The sequence below is a fragment of the Artemia franciscana genome, chromosome 9 (assembly GCF_032884065.1).
Source record: "Artemia franciscana chromosome 9, ASM3288406v1, whole genome shotgun sequence".
Classification (NCBI taxonomy): domain Eukaryota; kingdom Metazoa; phylum Arthropoda; class Branchiopoda; order Anostraca; family Artemiidae; genus Artemia; species Artemia franciscana.
In genome coordinates, this window is record NC_088871.1 from 1,775,161 (window position 1) to 1,799,507 (window position 24,347).

The 24,347-nt window shown below is 34.4% G+C and overlaps 2 protein-coding genes across 6 annotated transcripts in view; one reads left to right on the plus strand and one right to left on the minus strand.

Annotated features, from left to right (window-relative positions):
• Positions 1-18,082, plus strand: part of LOC136030871 (basigin-like) — a 66,620-nt gene extending 48,538 nt beyond the window's left edge. For all 4 annotated transcript variants that reach the window (XM_065709933.1, XM_065709936.1, XM_065709935.1 and 1 more), the window contains 3 exons: positions 2,511-2,692; positions 7,459-7,588; positions 16,051-18,082. In XM_065709933.1, coding sequence (XP_065566005.1) covers positions 2,511-2,692; positions 7,459-7,588; positions 16,051-16,099 — 361 coding nt within the window. In that variant the 3' untranslated portion in view covers positions 16,100-18,082. The remainder of the gene's footprint in view (positions 1-2,510; positions 2,693-7,458; positions 7,589-16,050) is intronic.
• A 2,292-nt stretch (positions 18,083-20,374) lies between these two features.
• Positions 20,375-24,347, minus strand: part of LOC136030872 (alpha-crystallin B chain-like) — a 49,332-nt gene continuing 45,359 nt past the window's right edge. For both annotated transcript variants that reach the window (XM_065709938.1, XM_065709939.1), the window contains one exon: positions 20,375-21,585. In XM_065709938.1, coding sequence (XP_065566010.1) covers positions 21,391-21,585 — 195 coding nt within the window. In that variant the 3' untranslated portion in view covers positions 20,375-21,390. The remainder of the gene's footprint in view (positions 21,586-24,347) is intronic.

The following is a 24,347-nucleotide window of genomic DNA, read 5'->3' on the forward strand; positions in this document are numbered from 1 at the left end:
AAAATAAATTTTTTAAGATAAATATAAAAAAAGCATTGAAAATACAACAACTCTGCCTTGCATACACATGGAACATATTGATAGGAGAAAGTCTCTTCCCATCTCCCACCTAGAATTACTATTTGAATTTAAGTGAGTTTCTCAAGACCGAGATGTTTTCTATACTGTGCACATTCAACTGGATTTGGAATGCGGTAATGCCCGCCACCCTCATATACATGAAGTTTGTCAGATATGGCTGACAGGGTGTTCTTTTCTACTACTGTGTAGTTTTTAAACTCTAAAGAACGAATCGCCATGACTTTCGCTCTTGGAACTAAACTACTTTCCGTACAGTTTCTATAAACGCTCATATCGAAATTATTTTTAGAATAGTGTGTAGGCCCCCCCTTGTAGACTTGTTTGATATCCTTATTTTGTATTTGTACACAGTACTCCTGCGGACCTGCAAGCACACCATGGGATATCAAGTCACTCCCCATCTCGGATCTTAGCAATAATAATTGACTTGGGGCTTGGCACTTCACTAGCTCCGGATAAATGGACTCGTCCTGATTGGTAAAGTCCATTCGAGAGCTAATGTGCTTACCATTTTCCAAACATTTAATAAATTGTCAGTTTTAATTTTTAAAGGAGTCAGTGTCTCCATAATGCACTTGAACTTCCCCAACCCTCGGCCGTTGGAGCTTACACACATTGTAAAAGAATGACAACATGAGTTTATTGGAGATTTCTGTAATTGAACTACCAGCAGCAATATTTTTATTTTAAATGACATTTCTTTTTTCCTACATAAGAGGACCATATTGGGGTCTATAATAGTGAATGATGTGAAATTGGGATCTGCTATGATTCGAGCACATTCATTTAGGTTGGTTACAACGTTACGTTGACTCCTATTGCATAAACCCTCGCACATTTTACCGAAGGCTAAATTAAAATTAGCCAATAGATTTTTTCAATCTTCGTTTTCGCTTCTGAACGTTTACTGACAAAAGTGTCAATAAACGTTTTCATCTACGGCTTTTGGTCCAATTGGAGCGCTCTATGGATCTTTGTGACCCTGAAACTGTTGGCTAATATCCTTCAGAAAAGAACATGATGAAAAACATTATTCTATTTCGGATCAAGGTTGGCAATAAGTTTTCACTTCTGAACGTTTACTGACAAAAGTGTCAATAAACGTTTTCATTTAATGCTTTTAATCAGCCTCTTTGGCACCAGACATAATCTCGAAGAAACGCATATCCCCATTATCTATGCTTGCACAGCATTCACTATCTTCCTTAAGTGTCATTATCAAATTGACTAGCATATCAGGTTCTCAATAATAATTCAAAATCTTCCAGGACGCATCTTGATTAATTGAATCTAACGCCTTTTCAAAGTCGACAAAGAGCAAGTATAACTTTTTCTTCTAATCCTTAGACTTTGACTTGACTTAAGTCTCCTGCCGGGCGCTTCTCGCCGTAGATAGTGACGTCTGTCTCCTCCATCCGCTTCGGTCCATGGCGAGTATTTGCTCTTCGCCACTCTTCTATAATCAGTTTTAGAATAAAAATAACGTTGGAATAAACCAATCAGATCGGAACCCGTGCTGCTCTTCCCTGAGGTATGCTCTTAAGTGTTGTAAAATTGCTGCGCCTGGTAGAGTACCCTTACCTCACATGACTGTTTAATTCAATCATTTGATCGTGTTTAAACTCAACGGTTAAATCACACTCGGCTCCAAAGAAAGCCGTTCCTAGGGCTGCTGGTGCTAGGAGAAAAATTGTTTACAGTACCCACCTTCCAACTCAAATATAAGCAAATAAGCGAAGAAATCTACTCTGTAATTCAAAATCTTCCACGACGTATATTGATTAATTGAATCCAGCGCCTTTTCAAAGTCAACAAATTAGATGTTCAAGTAACAAAAATAGTTGGATTTTATAGCAAAATATAAGAAAATAAAAAGCTCAATCACCTAGCATCCTTCTGTATACATACCTTAGCTAATAGATTGTGCAATTGGTCACTTTGCATGTATTAAAGACCACAAAAATGATAATCAAATATAAAAATAACTAGAAATACAATATCAGACAGTATGCAAACCCTTATACTCAGTAAGAGTCAATATTATGATTAGGTTACAAAAGCTTGTTGTAATTTTGAACTTTCATAAGTATGCCTGTAATTTAATATACTTAAATAATTAGACATAAATAACGTGCTGCTCTTCGCGAGGTATGCTAGTGCTTTAGCGCTCTTAAGAGCTCTAGCGCTGCTCTTAAGCGTTGTAAAATTGTTGTGTCTGGTATTTTAGTGGACACTGTAATCAAGTTTATGCCTCTTCAACTTGTCACAGATTAGCACATCTTCTTGCAGTGTTACTATTATCCCTCTCATCTCTTAGGACAACAATCTTCTTTTTCAGGGTGTCTATTTGTTTATATGTTTATACAAGCGTTTGTAAAGGTTTTGTTGTCATAAATTAATTAATTTAACTTTTCTTTTTTTATGTGTGTAGATGAGTCTCCTATGGATTTATTTAACACGACCTTCTACTCATTTACTGATGATGAGAGTGGTTTGCCAAACGCTGTGTTGAAGATTCCAAGTTTGAGAGAAGAAGATGGCGGTGTTTACAGTTGCATTGCCGAGTCTAATGGATTGTCTGCTAATAGCACTGTTCTTGTTCGCGTCAAAGGTAAGTGAGGTAGATTTCATGTTTCCATTTTTTCTATTTTCTGTAATTATTGTTGTGTGTTATCTAAAAAAAAAAAATTTCCTTTTTTTTTTACTGCCTATAAGATATTGAACTTCATTTCAAAACTAGTCTGTTTTAATTGTATAGAAGGTAGTTTTTGTTAGTTTTGGGTGTAGTTTTCATATTTGGTAGTTTTTGGACTATAAAACTGTGTTTAAATGTAACGCAGATGTTATTTACGTTTAATTTGAAGAACTGTAGGCAACGGAAAAGGAAAAAAATTTGAATTCGACGACGTTAAAGATAACTTAATATAATATATTACAATAATATAATATATTACAATATATTACAATATAATTATATTACAATTAATATAATATATTACGATTGGCATGCATTTCTTCTATACAAATGGAAAATGCTTTTGAAAAGGAAAATTCCTGTAATCTGGCCCCAAGGTCGAGGACTGGTTGAACCACTTTTTTATAGTTTGTTTTCTAGTCTTTGGTAGAAAGACTTTATAGTCTTTGAAAGAATTTTATAGTCTTTGGTAGTTTTTTTTTCTTTTGTTTGGATCCTGAGCAAAATTATTTCCATGTACATGTACAGTGTACAATTATTTTTATTTCCATGTACCTTAATTTTTGCTTGATATAAATGCAAATGTCAGATACACTATTTTAGAACCACTAATTAAGGCTTAGATTCCCGCTAAATAGATAACCACTAATTAAGGCTAGAAATTTTGAATAATAAAAAAAGAAACTCGTTTTCAGGCTTACATTTTTGCATGTTTCGGACAATGTACTTTTATCGGCTAAGATTAAAAACTATTTCTAAATGGAGAATATATGTATTCACTGCAGTAGCTTTATTCAGTTCAGTTATATTTGGGTTTTAATTTTAGAAACGAAAATATACAAAAAGGCTTAACACGATTCCTTGTGCATTGATGCACGTTTGGGCCCTTAGGTAATACGTATTTTCTAAGGAGGCGTGGCATCCCGTCTTCTCAAATTTCAATCTCGAACCGCCATTAATTACCAATAAATTTAACAGGACTCTTCCTCTATTCACACCCCTTGAAATATTAAACAAAAATATAATAAATAATAATATCAAAATATTCAAAAGCATAGTAATAAAATATATAAGTGTAAAAATAAATGTTTAGTCCTTTAGATTTTTTAAACTTTCTTTTTAAAGGAGTTCTTCTTTTAAGCTAGCATGAATATATTAATGAAACAAATAATGTGATGTGCTACAAAACTTGTAACAACAAAAATCCAAATCAGCAAGTACTATTTTACGGTTAACGCAGTAAGACGGATGGAAAACATCAAGCAGTAAAATTGATAGTTGGAATGAGAATTTAAGTACACAGAATTTACTGCACAGTTTACTGCATATTTAAGTTTACTGCACAGAGGAAGTACTGCACCTTTCTGTTGCCGAAATAATATTTCGCTGACACGTTGGAAATGATATGGTAACGTGAATATCTGAAATCAGGCTCATGTCGACATTCACCAGTGAATGTCTTAATTCCTTTTTCTCTGATTGGATTCAATTAGCTTTGCGAGTCAGCTTTTTCTGTGTTATGCAAGCTATGATGGTAAAAGTTAGGCTAGGTTAGATTATGCTAGTTTAGGTTTGGTTAAATTTGGTTATAAATATCAGAAATGGGTCAAAAACCTAAGCTAACCAAATCTAACCTAACCTGTCATCATCAAACCTAGAATTAAGCTGAAAAAGTTGACTGGCAACGCTAAGTAAATCCAAGGAGAAAAACGGTATTTAGAACATTCACGGTAACAGATACGTAAATCACGGTTTGACGCATAAAATATGCGTCATTAAGGACGCGTAAGATGACAGTTTATGGTGTAAGTGATGCTTAAAATACTGCACAAAGAAATTTTGATATGTTTCTGTGTCAAAAGTGAAATTTTGGTAACATTGTGGAACATTTCGGCAACATTTGCAGTTTAAAGTTTAAAATAGTGCTTCATAAATAACACATAAAGTGACGGTTTATGGTAAAAATAACGTTTAAAATACAAAATTGGGTTATGTTTCTGTTGTTGAAGTTTTATTCTGTTCAAGTAAGTCTACTGGCATTCTGTCTTGGCAGACACTTGGCAACATGGTGAAACATTTCGGCAGCAATGGCATTTTAAAGCTTAAAATAATGTCTCATTAGTGACATATAAAATGATGGTTTATGGTAAAAATAACGTATAAAATACAAAGTTGAGATATGTTTCTAGTGCCAAAGTTTAATTCTGTTGAAGTAAGTCCACTGAAATTCTGTCTTGGCAGAGAAGAAGACTGGGGTATCGGATCTCAGTCTGGGGTCCATGGTAATGTCTTCTTGTTTTCATGTAAGTCAGGCAAAACTGATCTAAACTATACTATTTATAAATAAATGAAGAGCGACGAATATTTTTTAGCACCCTTTTTTTGAATATTCTCAATTTTTGATGTCTGGGGCTTTGGATCATCAAACAGTAGTAACGAACTGTAGTAAGGAGCGACCCGGCTCAATAGTAATCAAAACTCTAAAAAATGGAATTTAGATACCAATAGCTACATCAAAAGAATCGTATTTTAATGTGGATTATAAATATATAAATTTCATCAAGTTTAGTCTTGTCCATAAAAAGTTACGAGCCTGAGAAAATTTGCCTTATTTTAGAAAATAGGGCGAAACACTCCCTAAAAGTCATAGAATCTTAACGGAAATCACACCATCAGATTCAGCGTATGAGAGGTCCCTATTGTAGAAGTTTCAAGCTCCTATCTACAAAAATCTGGAATTTTGTATTTTTTGCCAGAAGGCAGATCACGGATGCGTGTTTATTTGTTTGTTTGTTTGTTTTGTTTTGTTTTTATGTTTTTTTTTCCCCAGGGGTGATCGTATCGACTCATTGGTCCTAGAATGTTGCGAGAGGGCTCATTATAACGGAAATGAAAAGTTCTAGTGCCCTTTTAAAGTGACCAAAAAATTGAAGAGCACCTAGGCCCCCTCCCACGCTAATTATTTTCTCAAAGTCAACGGATTAAAATTCTGAGATAGCCATTTTATTCAGCGTAGTCGAAAAACCTTATAACTATGTCTTTGGGGACGACTTACTCCCCCACAGTCCCCGTGGGAGGGGCTACAAGCTACGAACTTTGACCAGTGCTTACATATAGTAATGGGTATTGGAAAGTGCACAGACGTTTTCAGGGGGATTTTTTGGTTGGGGGGAGGGGTTGAGAAGAGGGGGATATGTTGGGGAACTTTCCATCGAGGAATTTTTTATGGGGGAAGAAAATTTCCATGAAGGGAGCGCAAGATTTTCTAGCATTATTTAAAAAAAAAAATGAAAGTTCTTAAGCCGAATTGGCCAGACATGACAATAAACAATCAAGAGAGATAAAGCTCTAAAAAAGAAAACTTCAAACGAGACGACGACCAGTAGAATTACGACGGCCAAAAAGTAAATATGCAAATTTTGTTTTAATTATTCCTCTGCGGAGAGCCAAAATCAAAACATGCATTGATTCAAAAACGTCCAGAAATTAAATAAAAAAAACAAGTTTTTTTAACTGAAAGTAAGGAGCGACATTAAAACTTAAAACGAACAGAAATTACTTCGTATACGAAAGGGGCTTCTTCCTCATCAACGCCCCGCTCTTTACGCTAAAGTTTTTTACTTGTTTTAAAAAGTAGAGTTGAGAGAAAGAGTCAAGCTTTAGCTTAAAGAGCGGGGCGTTGATGAGGAAGCAACCCCTTTTATATACGACGTAATTTCTGTTCGTCTTAAGTTTTAATGTCGCTCCTTACTTTCAGTTAAAAAAACTTCTTTTTTTTTTATTTTTTATTTAATGCCAAACAGGAAGCGCATTCAAGTGGAAGTCGAATGAAGAATAGTTAATTTCTCTTAAGATAGTCGTTGGCGTACGAGATCTTTTTGGTTGAAGAAGAATTTTTAGACTCATGCGAATTAAACTAAAGGTCACTGTCAAACCAAGCATTTGAGGGATTTACAGTCTTTGGTTCTCAGCCCTAAATCCGCGAAATCATGTGTATTGAGGAGTCGATACTAAGCTCTGTAGTGAGGTTAGTAACTTATCTCAAACTTGAAATGGTTCAGTCAATCACTATTTTTACTTGTACCAAAAATGCTATTATTAATGTGAAACGGTTATTTGGCCCATGAAGCTTGGCTTATTATGGGCCGCGCAATACAATTTTAAAACACGGAAAATACCATAAACAATGCGCTAGATCATGCGATACATACAAAAAAAGGAAAATATACGTTAGAATAGAGTAAAAAAAATCGTTTATATAAACGCTGTATAATATTAATGATAATCAAGGATAGAGAAAGTAGAGAAAACAGACGACCAATTTAGCATTAGACAATGAAAAAGGAAGAAAAGCAAAAAGAAAATACGAAGAGTTTAAAGGTTAGGAAGATTACTGAAAATGGTTTTAAAAGTAGAATAAAGAGCTAGATTAGTTGAAATAGAATTCCAAAGTGAAATTGACTGAAAAATGGCCTTCGAATCTGCATCCTATGGATTAATTTTTCCATGTCTTCATTTAGATCGTTTTCTTAAAGTTTTAATTCTCCTGGTTCCAAATATTTTCTAATCGGCAAAATTAACATATGATGAAAAAAAAAGGCAAAAAACCTTCTAAAAAAACAGTTTTGGTTTTTACTATGAATGCTTTCCTTTGTTGTACCTCAAAATCTACAAATTTCTAGATAAATGGGCCGCATTGTATCCCTTCCTTGGTATTGTTGTTGAAGTGATCATCTTGGTTACAATTATTTTTCTTTATGAAAAGAATAGATCAAAGAATAGAGAAGAAGAAGATGACGACCAAGGCAAAGGGTAAGCTGGAATTGTTTTTATTATTGCTTTTAAATTCTTATTTAGATAGAAATAATCGAAAGGGGTAATTTATTGGTGGTTATAGTTCATTTTATAGTTGAAAGGTTATTTAAGGTAGGTTGATTTATTGTTTAGTATTTTTTGTTTAATTTGGCTGCCATACAAGCCCTCCAGGGCTTTCTTGCAGCTGGTTATATTTTTGTTGCTGTATATTTTTATAGTAATTAATTAAAATAAAAAAAATAAAATTGTTACTGATTCAATGCTCAGACGCATAGGATTTTGACAAAAGCCCTAAAGGAGTTAAATTGGAAGTTTTTCAGAGGAAAAAAAATTGTATAGAGTGCGTCTTAAAACCATATAAGTATCTTGAAAAAAATTTAACTGGAAAAAGTGACGAAACCTAAAGAAGTATTTCAAACTCCTATTCTTCTGAACTTCGCATTAAAGTTGAATATACTATTTCACGTATTTTTCCCAAAGGTCGTCTTGTTACGAGACTATAATTGTCAGGGAAATTACGCTGAGATATTCGAGCTGATTTAGATTTTCCGTAATGAAGCTGATTGACTTTATGGGTATTCAGTCTTAGATATCGGCTATGAGCTATGTAATATGTAAACATGAAGGTTAATATACGCAAAAAGGGTAAGGGAGGGGGCCAGCTGCCCTCAAGTTACGTTTCTTACTATAGCTTTTAGTTTGCAATAGAATGAGTCCCCTACCAAATTCCTGCAACCACTCCTTTCATACGAAATGACTGGGTAAAGAAAGAAATAAGTAGTACACTGAAGGTACATGGCTCTTTACCAAGGCTTAGCTTTACTTCTGATAATCATAAAGGTTTGCTGCTTAGTTTAACAATATAGATGAATTGAGATTTCCCGTCAGCAGAAAGAAAATGATTGATATTATGGTTATCCTATCATAGGTATTGGTTATAAGCCATTTAAACATAAAGGTAGAATGGCTGCACAAGGTTTATTCTGCTCTCGTCAAAAAGACTCATGGAATCACTTAAATTTATAGATTCATTGTCTGAATAGATTACAAATGCTTCAAAAAATTAATTATAGTACAGGAGAAGAAAAACTGCTACAGCCAAGAATAAAATGTAACTTAAAATAAAAACACCTTCAACACCAGCGCCACAGGCATTAAAACAGTACAAGGTCTTTACTTATGTTTTGTCATTGAACTTTGAAATGCGAAAGTTGTTTTTTTTTTTTATTTTAGAAGAGCCTGGAATAAGTACCCAGCTATTTTTAAAATCATTCCTAATTATTTCTAAGGATGTCGGGTCGATTTCTCGTCAGTTTTCGTTCGAACTTAATTCTGTGTCAGAATTCTGTTGCGCTTCAATCCATACAAACTTTGAAGAAATATTTTAAAAGTAACCTAAATCTTTAATTGATTAAAGTTGTTGAATCATCTTTTTAAACAGCTTTGGTTTTGATATATCAAAACCGGTCATGTATCAGTCATATATCAATCATATGTCTGACTGACTAATAATTAATAATTTAATTAATAATTTGACTGACTAAACGTTTGTTTGACTATAGTGTTCAATGACACAGGAGTATGTCGTTTAATGTCACATTTAATAGAATCGAATTTCGGTGTCAAAATCGTGCCCATCCCCCCTCTTATCTTAAAACCACCTCTTATATAGTACTTGTCTAGATTGCTACTTTGTCTGTGGCTGGTGATGCACGGTACTCATTTTAGTCTACTACCGATACCACTACTACTCATTTAGTCTACCGATACTCATTTTAGTCTACTACCGATACCACTACTACTCATTTAGTCTACCGATACTCATTTTAGTCTACTACCGATACCACTACTACTCATTTAGTCTACCGATACTCATTTTAATCTACTACCGATACCACTACTAATAACTCACAGCAGCACCACAGCTTAGATACCAATACAGTTATGAAAACTCGATTTATTTTTGGGACAAAGTGCGCGGTAGCGATGCTAGCGGCTGGAGACAGGAAACTAGCAGTCTGAATCTAAAGGTCGGAGCAATTGGACTGAAGTCGTATATTGGACTGACTGCAATTGGAGTCGTGAACTGAACTGGACTGAAGTCGTGAATTGGACTGGACTGACCACATATGCAACAAAACAAAATTGCTTTCCCGCCTATGGTGTTGTAGTACGATTTACGCGTCGGAGTGCGGGCTTGGAGGAGGCGCCAAGTTCAGAGCTCTGTACCAAAAGCTTCTCATGAGCAAGATAAGAGTTTTTATAACTGTATTGGTATCTAAGCTATGAGTAGCACCAAGCTGTTTGTGGCCAATAAAACTGTGCTTGCTCTTCCGCAATCTCATTCTATTCAAAGGCTCCGTATTTAAACTACTACTAATAACTCACCGCAGCACCAGGCCACATGAGGCCAACACAGCTACGCACGCTCCTCCTCCATCTCAATCTATTCAAAGACTCCCTCTTTGCACTCTCCCAGGAAGTTCCCGTTTCACTTAAATCATCCTTTATGACTTCCTCTTACCCCAACCGCGGACGACCTGGTTTCCGTTTAGCCCTAGACAGTTGGCCGAAAGGGACAATCTTTGGCAATCTGTCGACCTTCATCCACAGAACTTACCGTATTTAAACCCTCTCGAGAAATTCCCATTTCCTTAGTTCTTCTTTAAGACCTCTCTTCATCCCATTCGGGGACGACCACTTTTTCGTTTGGTCCTAGATGGATGGCCGAAAAGGACTGTCTTTGTCTGTCTGTCATGATTCATCCGCAAAATGTCCTAACCATCTCAACCTTTCTCTCATTGTAGCTCTAGAAAGTGGGATATATGTATATATATATATATATATATATATATATATATATATATATATATATATATATATATATATATATATATATATATATATATATATATATATATATATATATATATATATATATATATATATATATATATATATATATATATATATATATATATATATATATATATATATATATATATATATATATATATATATATATATATATATATATATATATATATATATATATATATATATATATATATATATATATATATATATATATATATATATATATATATAGCTGGAAATGGCGTCAGATAAAGTGTCAACTACTAATAGCTTTAAACTTAATTTATATTGGTTTTTTGTAGTGTTAAAAAATCTTCTTTTGTCCTCATTACCACAGCGTGAAAATGATAAAACAGAAAGCTTTGGCTCTTTAACATGAGCTGAACAGGAGAAAAACTTCTGGTACAAGGTTGAACTTGAATATCAATTATAATTCTAAGTTTAGTCGGATTCACCCTGAAATCCTTTCACGTAGGCAGATTCTTTTGCTTTTCAACATCTTTTATTAAATATATATCAGTCAAGTCTTGGTTAGTATGTGATTCATAGGTTTGTTATTAAAAATACATACATGAAGACCTGCTACGTCCCGTTGGCAAAAGTGCCTATTGTATCTTCGACCGAATCAAAAGCAAAGGGAAAGGGAGGAAAATAATACTAATTATATAGTCTTTTAGGTGAAAAGAAAATGTAAATATTTAAAATCTAAAAAGAATTATGTTTCATTTTTTTGTAATGTTTATTAAAAATTGTAAACATAAAAAATTATTTGACTAATTATTTAGTCTGTTATTTATGTTTGCCCGTTAGTGCTTAATTTTTTTTTTTTTTTTTGCTCTATTTTTGAGTTGCCAACAGTATTTGGCTAGTCCTTACTAAAGTGGAATCCACCTTAATGGTTATAAACATTCTTTTACTAATTCATTGACGAATAAAGAGTCCATGTAGAGAAAGAGTAACTTCCAAGCCATTTAGTTATCATTGATTTATGTAAGAAGCGCGGCTTCCTTGTGTACAGTGTTTCCACTTTTCTTTTCAAATAATCTGTAAAGCCTCGGTGGTTTTCGGGATCTTTCTTTTTTAACGGGAGATAAATTGGAATTCGGTAGGTCTACTGAAAAATCAATAGAAGTGGAAACACTGCGGGTATATTCAAAATTAATTAGTGACCATCAGATGCTACTGTAACGACAGAAAATTACTTAGTCCTAAAGAAAATTCAGTTTGGGTCTAGATAACATCCAGCTTCATATTAATTGTAAATAACGTTGCATAATATTGTTTAATGTATGATTTAACTAAGACTGTCTGATTAACTTCTGCTCGGTAGCGCTTGATGTTGATGTTTTGTGCCCTCTATTATCAGTTTTAAATACTTTCTGGATAGTCTTTCCTAAAACTGGATAGTACAGCCCACCATAAATGGGTATGATTATAATTTCGGTTATTTTTTTAGCAACTGAAAAGTCGCTTTAACATCATGCGCCAGCAATGGCTCTGGAGGATGTTTATCTTTTTTTTTATTATTTATTCATTTATTCATCTCTTTATTTTTTTTTTGTTCCTTTTTGAGAAATAAAGCATCTATTTAGGCAAAAAGTTACTTCCGCGTCAACTAGTGGTCATTGATTAATTTAAGAAGCGCGGATTTCTGGTATAACCAAAGTTAATATGTATTATATGCTCCTAGTGCGACAAAAAATTACTAAGTGCCGGGGAAAATTCAGTTTGACCGTAGATAACATCCAGTTTTCACGTTAAAAATTAATGTTAATGCAACATTCTTATATATATATATATATATATATATATATATATATATATATATATATATATATATATATATATATATATATATATATATATATATATATATATATATATATATATATATATATATATATATATATATATATATTATATATATATATATATATATATATATATATATATATATATATTATTTAATCTAAAACTAAACAAAAACTAAGACTGTTTGTTTAGATTTTTGTAGTTAACTTTGTTTTTACTCGGTAATGCTTGATGCTGAAGTTGTTCTCTCCTCTATTATCAGTTTCAAGTAATTACTAAAGTGCGGCCCAACATAAACGGTTTAAACATTATTTTGTTAATTTTTTAACCAATAAAGAAAAAATTTCGGTAAAAAGTTACTTCTTGAGTGGTCATTGATTGTGGCTTTCTGGTATAACTGAAATTAATAAGTATCGACAAAAGAAGACAAAAAAAATTATTGAGTGCCAAACAAAATTCAAGCTGGCCATAAATCTAGCTTCATTCTAAACTTGTGACTAAGTCCATAAATAATTTTTAAGATCACACGGGCTAAGCTTCACAAAATGTGAAAACGTAATGAATAAAAAAAACGAAAAATATCATAGCCAGTAAAAAAGAGAGCACAATGCATATATTTGAATTGGGATCTCCCATCAACCGTCCCCAGTGCAGAATGAAAAAATAAAAATGAAAAACTACAGACAAAAGCCAGCAGGGTAACATAATAAAAAAGACAATAAAATAAATGAGGGTCTTTCTCGGGCAGCGTTAAAAAAAAGCCCGGTGCTAAAAATCTCTTTTTAATGGGTGTTATTTTCCTCGTTTTCTCGTTTCGGCACAGATCCAAGGCTCGCATTAGGCTTTATAATGTATATCTTTATATCTTATATCTTTATAGATATAAATTATTATTCTTATAAGTTAAATTATTATTATTATTATAGATTACTAGCTGTTGCGGTGGTGGTTCACGCCACCCCAACACCTAGTTGGTGGGGGCGCTTCGCGCCCCCCAAACCCCCCCGCGCGCGCGAAAGTCGTTACGCGCCATATTAGTTACGCGCCATTGTAGTTGTGTCCCTGTGATTCTAATGATTGCCCTTGAGCTTTGTTGATGGTGATTGCTAATCGACCATTCCCTGTGTCGCCGTCGTCATTTATATATCCCCCTGTGCCCCCCGGCGTCCCCGTTGTAGTTGTGTCCCGGTCGTCATTTATATTCCCTGTGTCCCGGTCGTCATTGGTGTCCCGGTGTCCCAGTCTGTAATTTCTCTTTGAGTGTCCCGGTCGTCATTTATATTCCTTGTGTCCCGGTCGTCATTTGTGTCCCGGTCTGTATATACATTCGTTTTTGAATTGGTCTTTTTTTTTAGTTTTTAGTTTTTTACCTTTTTTTTTAGTTTTTTTTTTAGTTATACCTCATGATTCTAATGATTGCCCTTGAGCTTTGTTGATGGTGATTGCTAATCGAACATTCCCTGTGTCCCCGTCGTCATTTATATATCCCCCTGTGCCCCCGGCGTCCCCGTTGTAGTTGTGCCCCGGTCGTCATTTATATTCCCTGTGTCCCGGTCGTCATTTGTGTCCCGGTGTCCCGGTCCGTATATACATTCGTTTTTGAATTGGTATATGATGAAATAAATTTTTGTGTTTTTCCCCTTTTTTTCTTTTTAGTTTTTTTTTGGTTTTTACTTTTTTTAGTTTTTTTTCTTTTTAGTTTTTTTTGTAGTTTTTACCTTTTTAGTTTTTTTATTTTTATTTTAATTTTTTTTAGTTTTGTTTTTCTCCTTTATTTTTCAGTCGACAAACATGACGTCAGTCGACACACAAACATGACGTCACTCGACACACACACACACAGACAACTTATTTTTATATATATAGATTATAAGATAGAATATTATAATAATCTTATAAGATTATTATTCTATAGATATAAGATAGATTATTCTTATAATCTATCTTAAAAAGGTTTTTTTTTTTTCTGAAAAAAAAAAAACCTGAAACATTACTTCTTACATTAATAATCTTGAATGTGTGATTCTATAATTTTTTTATGGTGGCAGAGGTTCATGTTAAGAATTATAGATTAAATGCCGATAGAATTTTGTTATCGCTTATTCAAGGCCAGATCTGTGTGCAAAATTATCAGGTCTGGAACTAAGAAGCCTTTGAGATATGAGAAAATAAACTAGCAAATGTTTTGTGTTCCTCTCCTCTATGTTGTTTCTTTGGCACACCTCTTCTGAACGATTGCAATTGAAAGAATGACTCAAGGTGTAAGTCTAGAGAAATTGATATCAAGTTTTAAAAATTTAATTTTTATTAATTTTCTCTCGCAAAACTCTGCTGATCAATTAAGAAAATATCTGAGAGTCAAATGATTGGTTACTATCAGCTTGTTAGCCAATCCATGTCGTGAATCGAATTATATGTCAGTTGGTGTAGGGGTGGGGGCGGCTTTTGGCCCCTAACTATTGAGAAATGCCCTTTTTGGCATTAAAAAAAGAAAAAAAGAGAGAATAATTTTCCCCTCCCTTCATTTTGAACGGATTTATGCCAGCTTTGCCTCTCACTCAGACTATGTGTCTTGGCATTTTTTTTTTCAGTTAGCCATGGCTCCTAACTTTTTCATCATAGTCCACCAAGTTGATTTAGTTTTTTGTTTTAAAGGCAACATGGTGGACTCTGATGAAAAAGTTGAGAGCCATGGCTAATGGGAGAAAAAACCAAGACAGATAGTCTGAGTGAGAGGCAAAGCTGGCATAACCCCTTTTCAGAAATGTATAAAAATGATATCATTTTGTTGTGTCATAGAGTGAGCATGCTGGGAGTGAGCAACTTAAGAGTTGCTCCTGTTGGTACTCTGTTTAGTATGAAAACAGAAGGCTTATAACCTACTTCTTCTTTACAAGATCCTTCTTTTTGTGCCTTTTTTTGTCAACTGGCCGCAGAATGTGCTGTAATGAGCAAAAGTTGGCCTTCAGGCCTTAATATGCTCACCCTTGGCAGAAAGATTAATTTTGCTCTTTAAATTTCAGATTCTATCATCAAAGCGCTTGGGTGGATCTTAGATGTGTATACTATTAAAAAATAATACTATTTAAAAATAAAAAAGTATTTATTATAAATTGCAGAATAATTTTTCATTTCCTGGCACAAAGTTTATTTTTAGTTTAATGACATATTTCAGTTTTCTTATAATTTCTATTTTTGTTTATTTATCCATTTATGTTTTATGGATTTTAAATAACGGGTTACTTAAAAGGATGCATCAACAGTTTTGCTAAATCTGCTGGTCGTCTTTTCAAGAGACATGAGTGTACTTACTGAAGCACCATAAATTACATTACCCCCTCCTTCCCCTTTTCTTTCTCTTTCCTTTTCTCTCTATCTCTTCTCCTCCCTCCCGCCCTCCTCTCTTTCAGGTGACTATCGAAGGGTGTAGTTTCATTTCAAATTAGTATCTCTTTTGCCAAATATTTTTCCAATTATAGGAACAAACTTTACGATTTTTTTGTTCTTTGGTGGCCGTGGTTTCCCTGATCCAGGACAAGTTCAGTTATTCTTATCTCACTCCACCTTTCTTTCTGAGTAGGGTTTGAATGCCCGAGGTAAGTCCAGTCTTCCTTCTCCCATCTTATCTCTTCCACGCACTCTGTCTCTGAATATTTTTGGCAGACAACAGTACATGAGCTGGAAATTGCTTGTCATTTGGACGTGAATGCTTTGCATAAAAATACACCTGTTTGAACCAATGGAATTGATTTCTCTCTTTTCTATTGCAGCAAAAATTCCGCAAATAACAAAGATGCCGACGTTCGCCAGAGAAAATAACCAGTGTTAAGTGACGATTTAGAAGTATACTTCTGCCTTTGGAAAGGTGGCTAGTCCTTACTGATTCAAATCCAGTGTTTTATTATATTGTTTGTTCACTGTTGTCTTTGTAGTTTTTTACCCGTTTTTGAAAAGGACTTGGGCTATGTCAAATCTATTCGACACAGCCCATACGCGACACAGCACACCAATCCTCCTATTAACTCGGTCAGAGAGGTTTCTAAAATAATTTAGGTGTTTTCCAGCGACTTAACAGTTACTCGTGTTGGCATTCTATTTAATGTGAAAAAAGAAGGTTTATAACTGCTGTGAGGACGGTATTTTTTAGGCTATAATTTATTTTGGTTTAAATATTTACCTAGCATTCGTATATGGAACCATCATATTGACAGAACAATGTTACTCGTTCGAATTAAATATTTTAGAATTTTGGTACACCCCCCTTTTTTTTAGACATTGCGGCCTATTTCCTTAGAAAAAATATTATTTTTAGAATTTTTTGCTTTTTTGAAAGTAATGTTTTTTTTTTAAGTCATTGTCAATTTTTTCTTTGAGGGCTCCTTTTTTACTGTTTCATTATCAAGTTCATAGAATTCCCGTGAAGCATATTCTATTTTGGAAACATTTCTAATACTATGTGCGGACAACGCTAGAAAGAAACTGAAGAAAACAAAAGCGGAAAGTCATGAATTCTCTTTGTCTCTTTTCACCATTTTTGCTTCTTTGCAGTTTTAATTGTATTTGGAGTAACAGGCTTTAGCTAAGCATTTTCAGGTCTGAGGGACTGAAATGAAAAGGCATTTATTTGATGATATTCAATATACTGATAATGGGGCTCATACTCACCTTAGCTATGTGGTTCTCAGGCTCGTTTAAACCGTTGAATTGAAAAAAAGGTCTGTTTTTTCGAAAATATAGGTTAGACGAGGATGGATGTGGTATAGGTCTTATTAAAATATCGCTTAAAAGCTGATTTTAAGAAAGTAACAAATAATGGCTTTTTTGTTTTGTTTTTTTAAGCAAGGGACTTCAGAGCTCAACCTCTTTTATGTTTTCTTTCAAGAGAAATATCCTTGACCTCATACTATTGTTTTTTAAAATTTGGACTGTGCGATCTCTTTTTCTTCCCTGCGATGCTTCGGTGGTTTCGAAGGGCGCCCTTTAGAAGATACATAGGTTATAAGCTGAGATCTTTTTATCATTTAGTCTAGCTATTAAGTTCCTTGAATGTGCGCTCGGTCTTAATATTATATGAAGTTTTGATGCCTGCCTAGTTTTTATCGAGTCGAATCCTAATAGTCCCACTGTTTTGCCAATTACAGTTTTTGGATAATACATAATTTTATATTTACTCTTGTTAATGTAGCTGGTTCGAATACATCGCCCCTGGTCGTATGTGACATTTCCACACTTCCAAGATAATTTCTAAAATCGTTTTCTAAAAAGTTTTCAAAAGGAGTATGAGCAGGGTAATGTAAGTGAGGAGGATTGAAGTTTCATTGAACATGATGTCACACATGACATGACATGTGGAAAATTTCAGATATGACTTGAAGCTAGCGCTTATGATATACTTTTGTGTAGTCATGTGTCATGTGTGACATTTCCACACTTCCAAGATAATTTCTAAGATCGTTTTCTAAAAAGTTTTCAGAAGGAGTATGAGCAGGGTAATGTAAGTGAGGAGGATTGAAGTTTGGTTGAACATGCATTGGTTCTTCCCTTTGAGAGAACGTTATTAGACGTTTTTTGGCTTGTGACAAGTGGAAATGTCACACATGACATGACATGTGGAAAATTTCAGATATGACTTGAAGCTAGCGCTTATGATATACTTATTAGCGTTATGTCTGACTTTTGTGTAGGATATTTAGAAATTGCATGCCCTTTTTGTTGTAGCTAATCAATTGTTAAATTGACTCTATTAAGACGTTTTCAAGTTTCATCATTGCTCTTGTATCAATAAACTTTATAATCATAAAATTATGTTGTCATTTGTGGTTTATATCTAGGGCAAAACGTGTCGTTGAAAATTTTCATGTTTCTTACAGCTTAAAAAGGTGTAGTTTCTTAGGTGATCAACAGGTTGTAAATGCTTGAATTTTTAGGGACGAAAAACGATGTCAATTTAACTAATTAGCTTTGCTTATTTATTTTCACGATTCAACATGGCAACACTGACGAAAATTTTAGTATTGCCGCAATACACAGAAATTTTGAAACAATCGAAAGTTTCATGTTTTTATTATATTTTTCTTGTTGATTTGGGACATATATTGTTGCAGAAGAATCAGTCAACTTTTTAGAAGGTCTTAGTACATTGACCAGCTACTTCTTTTGGCAGCGGTAGTACTTACGAAAAGTTCAGACATGGAATGGTTTTACCGCCAGGTGTGTGTTTCACCAGCGTGTTCATCTGGACCAGTGGCTCCCAAACGATTTTTCGCCATGCCCCACCAAGACATTTCAAAGATCCTGATCCCCCCTTGTGATTTTAATTCTGTAATTCAAAATTTTACGTGTAAACACCTGAAGGAAGCTTAAAATGTCATTAACTTAGTCTTTTTTCGGTCGTCCTTCGGCCATGATTTATACTAATGAAAAAAAACTGTCTGAATACAAATCCTTTTAATCAATGTGTAACGTCATTGCAATATTATAATATATATTTTTTTTGCCATTTAACTGCGGTTCAGTGTGACGCCATTCACAATTTTTTTTTTTCAAAATTGAAGCTTATAGCGCATAGTCATCCGAAGGGTGCACGTCCTACCCATGACTAACCCAAAATATTGCCATACTCCCTCGGTGGGGTCTGCGTCCCAATTTGAGAATCACGGATCTGGGCCCTGTTATTATCTTTCTTTTTTTTATACACTGAGTCAATACTGAAAAATAGTGTCTGGATACAAATCCTTGTATTCAATGTTTAACTTTATTACAATACTATCATGTATCTTTTTTGCCACTTAAATCCGTTTATATGTGACTTCATTCACGTATTTTTTTTTCAAAATTCAGGCTTCTTAAGTATAGTCATCCGAAGGGTGCAATGACCCACCAAAATATTGCCATGCTCCACCTGTGGGGTCTGCGTCCCAATTTGAGAATCACGGATCTGGACCCTTCTATTCTTTTTTCTTTTCTTTTTTTTACACTGAGTCAATACTGAAAAATACTGTCTGAATGCTATCATAAATCTTTTTCCCTTTTAAATGTGTTTCGGTGTGACTTCATTCACATAAAAAAAAATTCAGAATTCAGGCTTCTGAAGTATAGTCGTCTGAATGGTGCACGTTCTACCAATGACCCCCCAAAATATTACCATGCTCCACCGGTGGGGTCTGCGTCCCAATTTGAGAATAAAGGATCTAGACCCTTTTATTCTATTCCCTTTTTTTATACATTAAGTCAATACTGAAAAATACTGTCTGAATATGAATCCTTTTATTCAATGTATAACGTTATTAAAATACTATCATATATCTTTTTGCCATTTAATTACGTTTAATTTGTCAGGTCTGAAAAGAATGCGTTTGATCATGGCGAAATAAAACGTGTTTCTGATAAATTATTTGTAAATTGTTAAGCGCATTTGCAAAAAAAGTGGTACACATATGTAGCGTTTGAAGAATGTGCAAGCGTAAATAATAAGCTGGGTTTTTCATAGAATTGCTGAAGGAAGGAAACTAGTCATATCATTTACTAGTAAGCAAATTAGATGAAATACGACGAGCCTAGTTATCGATCGAAAGAATTTCCACAGTCTAGCAATAAAAATATTGAAGTTTTTGAGCAACTCAAAATGGGATTTAATCTAAAAAATTCATGACTCGAAAGTTTGTGTAAAACGTGCCCTGTTGGATAAATGTTGCCATTTTTCTGTATATTCTTTTCAAATTCTGAAGCAGTCCCAAGATGAAAACTGTTTTTAAGTTTTAATTTTTTTTTCTTCTTCCTTTTTTTCAACTTTTGAATTCAAGTTTTCCACCTTTTCCAAGAAAAAAAAATTCGTTCTTGTTTTGACTTCGGAAGATCGAAATGACAACGTGGCCCATATGAATGCACTATCTCATCTATGGACTAGTTCATGTATCCAAAAATGCAACGAATATCCGGAAGTCAATACATATCGAAAAGATCTTGAAAGATCTTTTATTGTAAATTCGCTCTGATCGGTAAAAGGGATGTAATGCAGGTTTGGAAAAACGGAGAAGATTGTAAGCCCGGGAGGTTAAATTCCACATAAGCTTTAGCAACCCAATGAAGACAAAGCAAAATTTTGAAAAATTTTATTGTTCTAGTACTTACTACACAAGAAGTAATACTAAAATAAAACACTTAAATAGCAGTCACAAAAAAATGAATATATAACTGTTTTGCAGTGATTAAGACTTACCTAATCAACCAAATTCGTGAAAGTTGAATTTTAACGTCATTATTGTATTTTATTGCCGAAAATAGTGAAAGGGGCAAAACCTGGACTAAAATAGCGACAGTGCCAGTCTAAATTTAAGATTTTTTTTCAATTTTGTTTGTAGACATAACTATGGACAGATTCATAAGCCATCTCAGAAGCAGAGCCGTTCAAGGGGGGGACCAGGTCAGCTGCTCTGGAAACTGCAGCTTGGGGGGCACCGGGGCTGGTGGATTACACACCTTGACTAAAGTTTTCGTCTTGGTTCGGCTTTTTTAATTTATAATTGAGTCGGGAGGTGGCGTTGTAGTTGATTTTCCTCCGGGCACCACTAGCCCTAGGAACGGCTCTGCTCAGAAATACTCCACAGAAATTTAACACCACTGCTAGAACCAGAATTAAAGCTTATAAGCATTATATTCCCCATGGCAGTTCCTAAGGTTCGTGGCACCCACAAAAAATTAAACTCTCCATGCGAAAAAATTTGTCTGAACTAGCAAATAACTATAGTAATCGGCTTTTAATTTTGGCCACATTGCTCCTCAGCCACATGGTGCCCAGGGCATCTCCCCCTCCCCCAATTATTCATTTTGGCTGTTTGCAAAAACTGAACAAAGACTCACTCTAGTTAAAAACGAATTAAAAGTGACACGCTCATAAAGAAGTCCGAACGAAAGTATCCTCAATGAGTTTAGTCATCTCCCCTTTTTTTCAAAAAGTATGTCTGACTACGCGCCTAATCTTTACCATCAATTATGTTTTAAACAATGAATCTGAAAATGAATCCCAGGTACGGATCACTCTTTTCTTGACCAATACTTTTACTAAAATATAAAATTGTTTTAAACGCAGCTCACTGACACATTTACATTTTCTACTGATGCCCGATAGGGATTAGTTTTTCACCGGCAGGTAAGGCAGGCATAGGAGCTTCTACGGTGAGAACGCCATCTCGGGACAGAGACGATTTGATGAGTTCTGGATTGGTTCCTTTGGGGAGTAAAAATTCGCGGTTATACTCCCTGAATACTGTGCGGTTTTCTGATTTTTCCTCATGTTTTGCGTGGACCTGAAAGGAAACGATGGCATTAAGTTTTGAACGAATGGACTGAAATGAATGAATGAAAAAATGGAATTTTGGAATGATATATTTCAAAACGACTGCTCAAATAACCGAGTGTGCTTTCTTGTCAATAAATATAAAGATTAAAAATAAATCGCTATATAAAATACTGTCATACTGACAGTATTTATTCAGTCAGTCTTATTCAGTTGAAATAATATAACAAAAAAAGTTAACTGCCTGTAACACTAAGGGAGGGGGGAAAGGGAAAAAGAAGAGGGATAACAAGTTTTATTCCGCTACCTGCTGGTATAATACCACTGGACAAATGAGGGTATAAAGGATTTTCTAGACTCTTCATGGTAGACAGCACAGGTAAAACCAGGAGTTTTCTTCAAGGATTTACGGTCAATTTTGGGAAGGGAGGAGGAAAAACACCAAAAATACAAAGACCAGTAAGAGCCTTAAGCCCAAACCTTTGTCTCTATTTATTCTGTTTGTACTTCAGTAAGTGTTTAGTGCCATGCTTGACAAGCGTTCCCTAAATGAAGTCGAATAAATGATGTGTCCTCGGTGTTTTTAAGTGGAGGAGGAATTTTTGAAAAGCATATGAAGGACAAGCGAATGGCTGGTATGGAGAGTGGTCCTGCCATAGTGGGATCACCGGTGGTCCTGCCACCGTGTTGTCGCCAGCTGGTAACTAAAAAGTGGTAATTACTTGAACTTTGCGTAAAACAAAACAAATAGTAAATAAAATAAAACAGTAAAGCATGATAAGATTTATTTCTGAATAATTTCTATAACAAGACCAGATGTGCTGAATTCGCATTTTCGAGTCACTTGACACACACACACACACAGACAAAAACAACAAAAAAACAAGTCTGGAAAAAAAATTTTTTTTCAAATAATGAAGGAGGTTATAAAAAATGTCAGAAACAATTAAAAATTCTAGGATTAAAAGGGAATAACCCGAATCAAAACACAAGTGTAAAATTTAGTCTCGTTACTAAAAAATACAAAACAAAATTTTAAAAAGGAGAGAGAGACTATAAAAGAAAGCTCAGAAAAAAGAAAGCAAAAAAGACGTTAAACAACTGGAAGGTAATATGAGAGTTGGGTCGCGGGGATTCCATTACTTAACATATCAACCATGTACAGGACAAACGTTCTTCTATATTTTTCAGTGTACAATTTTATTTGTAGAAGGAGGGGGATTTTCTGAAGGGGAACGAGGGAAGTGTTTCCTCAATGAAAAAAGTGTCTGGAAAGTGTCCCCAGAACCTGGATAAATCTGGGGAAGATAAGCGGGAAGGATGTGCGAAAACACAGGATGGCTTGCCCCCAGCCCCCCGTTGCACTTCTTGGCTGAAGGAGCACAAAGCGGAGATCAGCGTCGCCGGTTTGAAGCTTATGCAGAAACAGTGTTTTGACAGCGCTGGTTGTAAGAGTAAAGATCCTGTTTTGTCCTAAAGTCAAATATGGGCACCCAAGGTGTCCATGGTTCTATGCCTCCAGGTCTAACTGCTCGATTCGAATACTAATTGCAGTTTTGTCAAACAATTTTCATTTCGCATATGGTGAAAAACATGACGGTGGTATGAAACTCCTTGAAGTCATTGACATTACCCATAAGAACTACTCAAAACAAATAAAATAAATGCCGCTCGATAATTCAAATTAGGCTCAGAGGGAATTGAATTGAGATTCATTCAGTATCAATTATTTAAATTCTAGAATTGATATATTTAAAAAAACATTGTTTTTGTATTCCTAGTTTTTTAATTAGCAATTGATCATTCTAAAAAATTGTAGGCGTGTTTTGCTGTACTGGTTGTTGCTTAAATTACCAGCAACAGCTTGTTATAGCTACGTGGAAAGGAACACAGTTGTAAATACAAAAATGATCAAACAATTGTTCAACATTGATCAACAATTGATCAAATATTGTTCAGTCAATCCATGAATACACTGAATTAACTTTCGAGAGAATCTCCGATTATCCAATTGCATGCTGTCATACCGAGGATTGAGGGTCCATTCTCATCGATTTTTTCCAGAAATTATCCTTTGAAGGTCAAACGCTGACCTGTTACCTACGACATTCAGAGATTATTGGTAAATATATTTAAGCAGTAAATATTTCCTGGATGTAAAACTAATATATATTGTTTTCTATTTATTTTATTTTTCATTTTATTTTTTTGGCGTTTATATAATTCTCATATAATTCTTTTTTGTGTATAGAGCAGAGACTATCTTTTTTCTGCAAAATTTAAATGGGGAAAAACAAGAAAGAAATAGCATTTCTCGAAGTGTTTTCATTTTAGAGGATCTTAAGGCGAATCTACTAACTTTTCCCGCGCAAATTCTAACAGTCATCCGAAAAATCCTGTGACTGCCAATACTTACAACCACGTGGGTGTTACGTTTAAACAACCGTAAATCTTCCTTTTTTCCACAGTGCTTGCATACATATAGATTTAGGTCTAGATATTTGCCCCCTTTCCAAGAAAATACTCCTCGTGGTTGACTGGTCTCCAATCACTTTCGACTTACAAAAAAGACTAGAGCTCTCAATTTCTGATGTAATGAACACCCTCCGAAGTTTCTGTAACCAGGATTTGGAGGCGGGGATTAGGAAGGGATAGTCTCCCTCCTAAATGTAATAAATTCTACTTATTCAATCGAATAATGTTATTCTTTACTTTGGTAATAAGAGCATAGACCAGAAATATTCCAATAAATCAAAAGGGAGTTCAGGATAA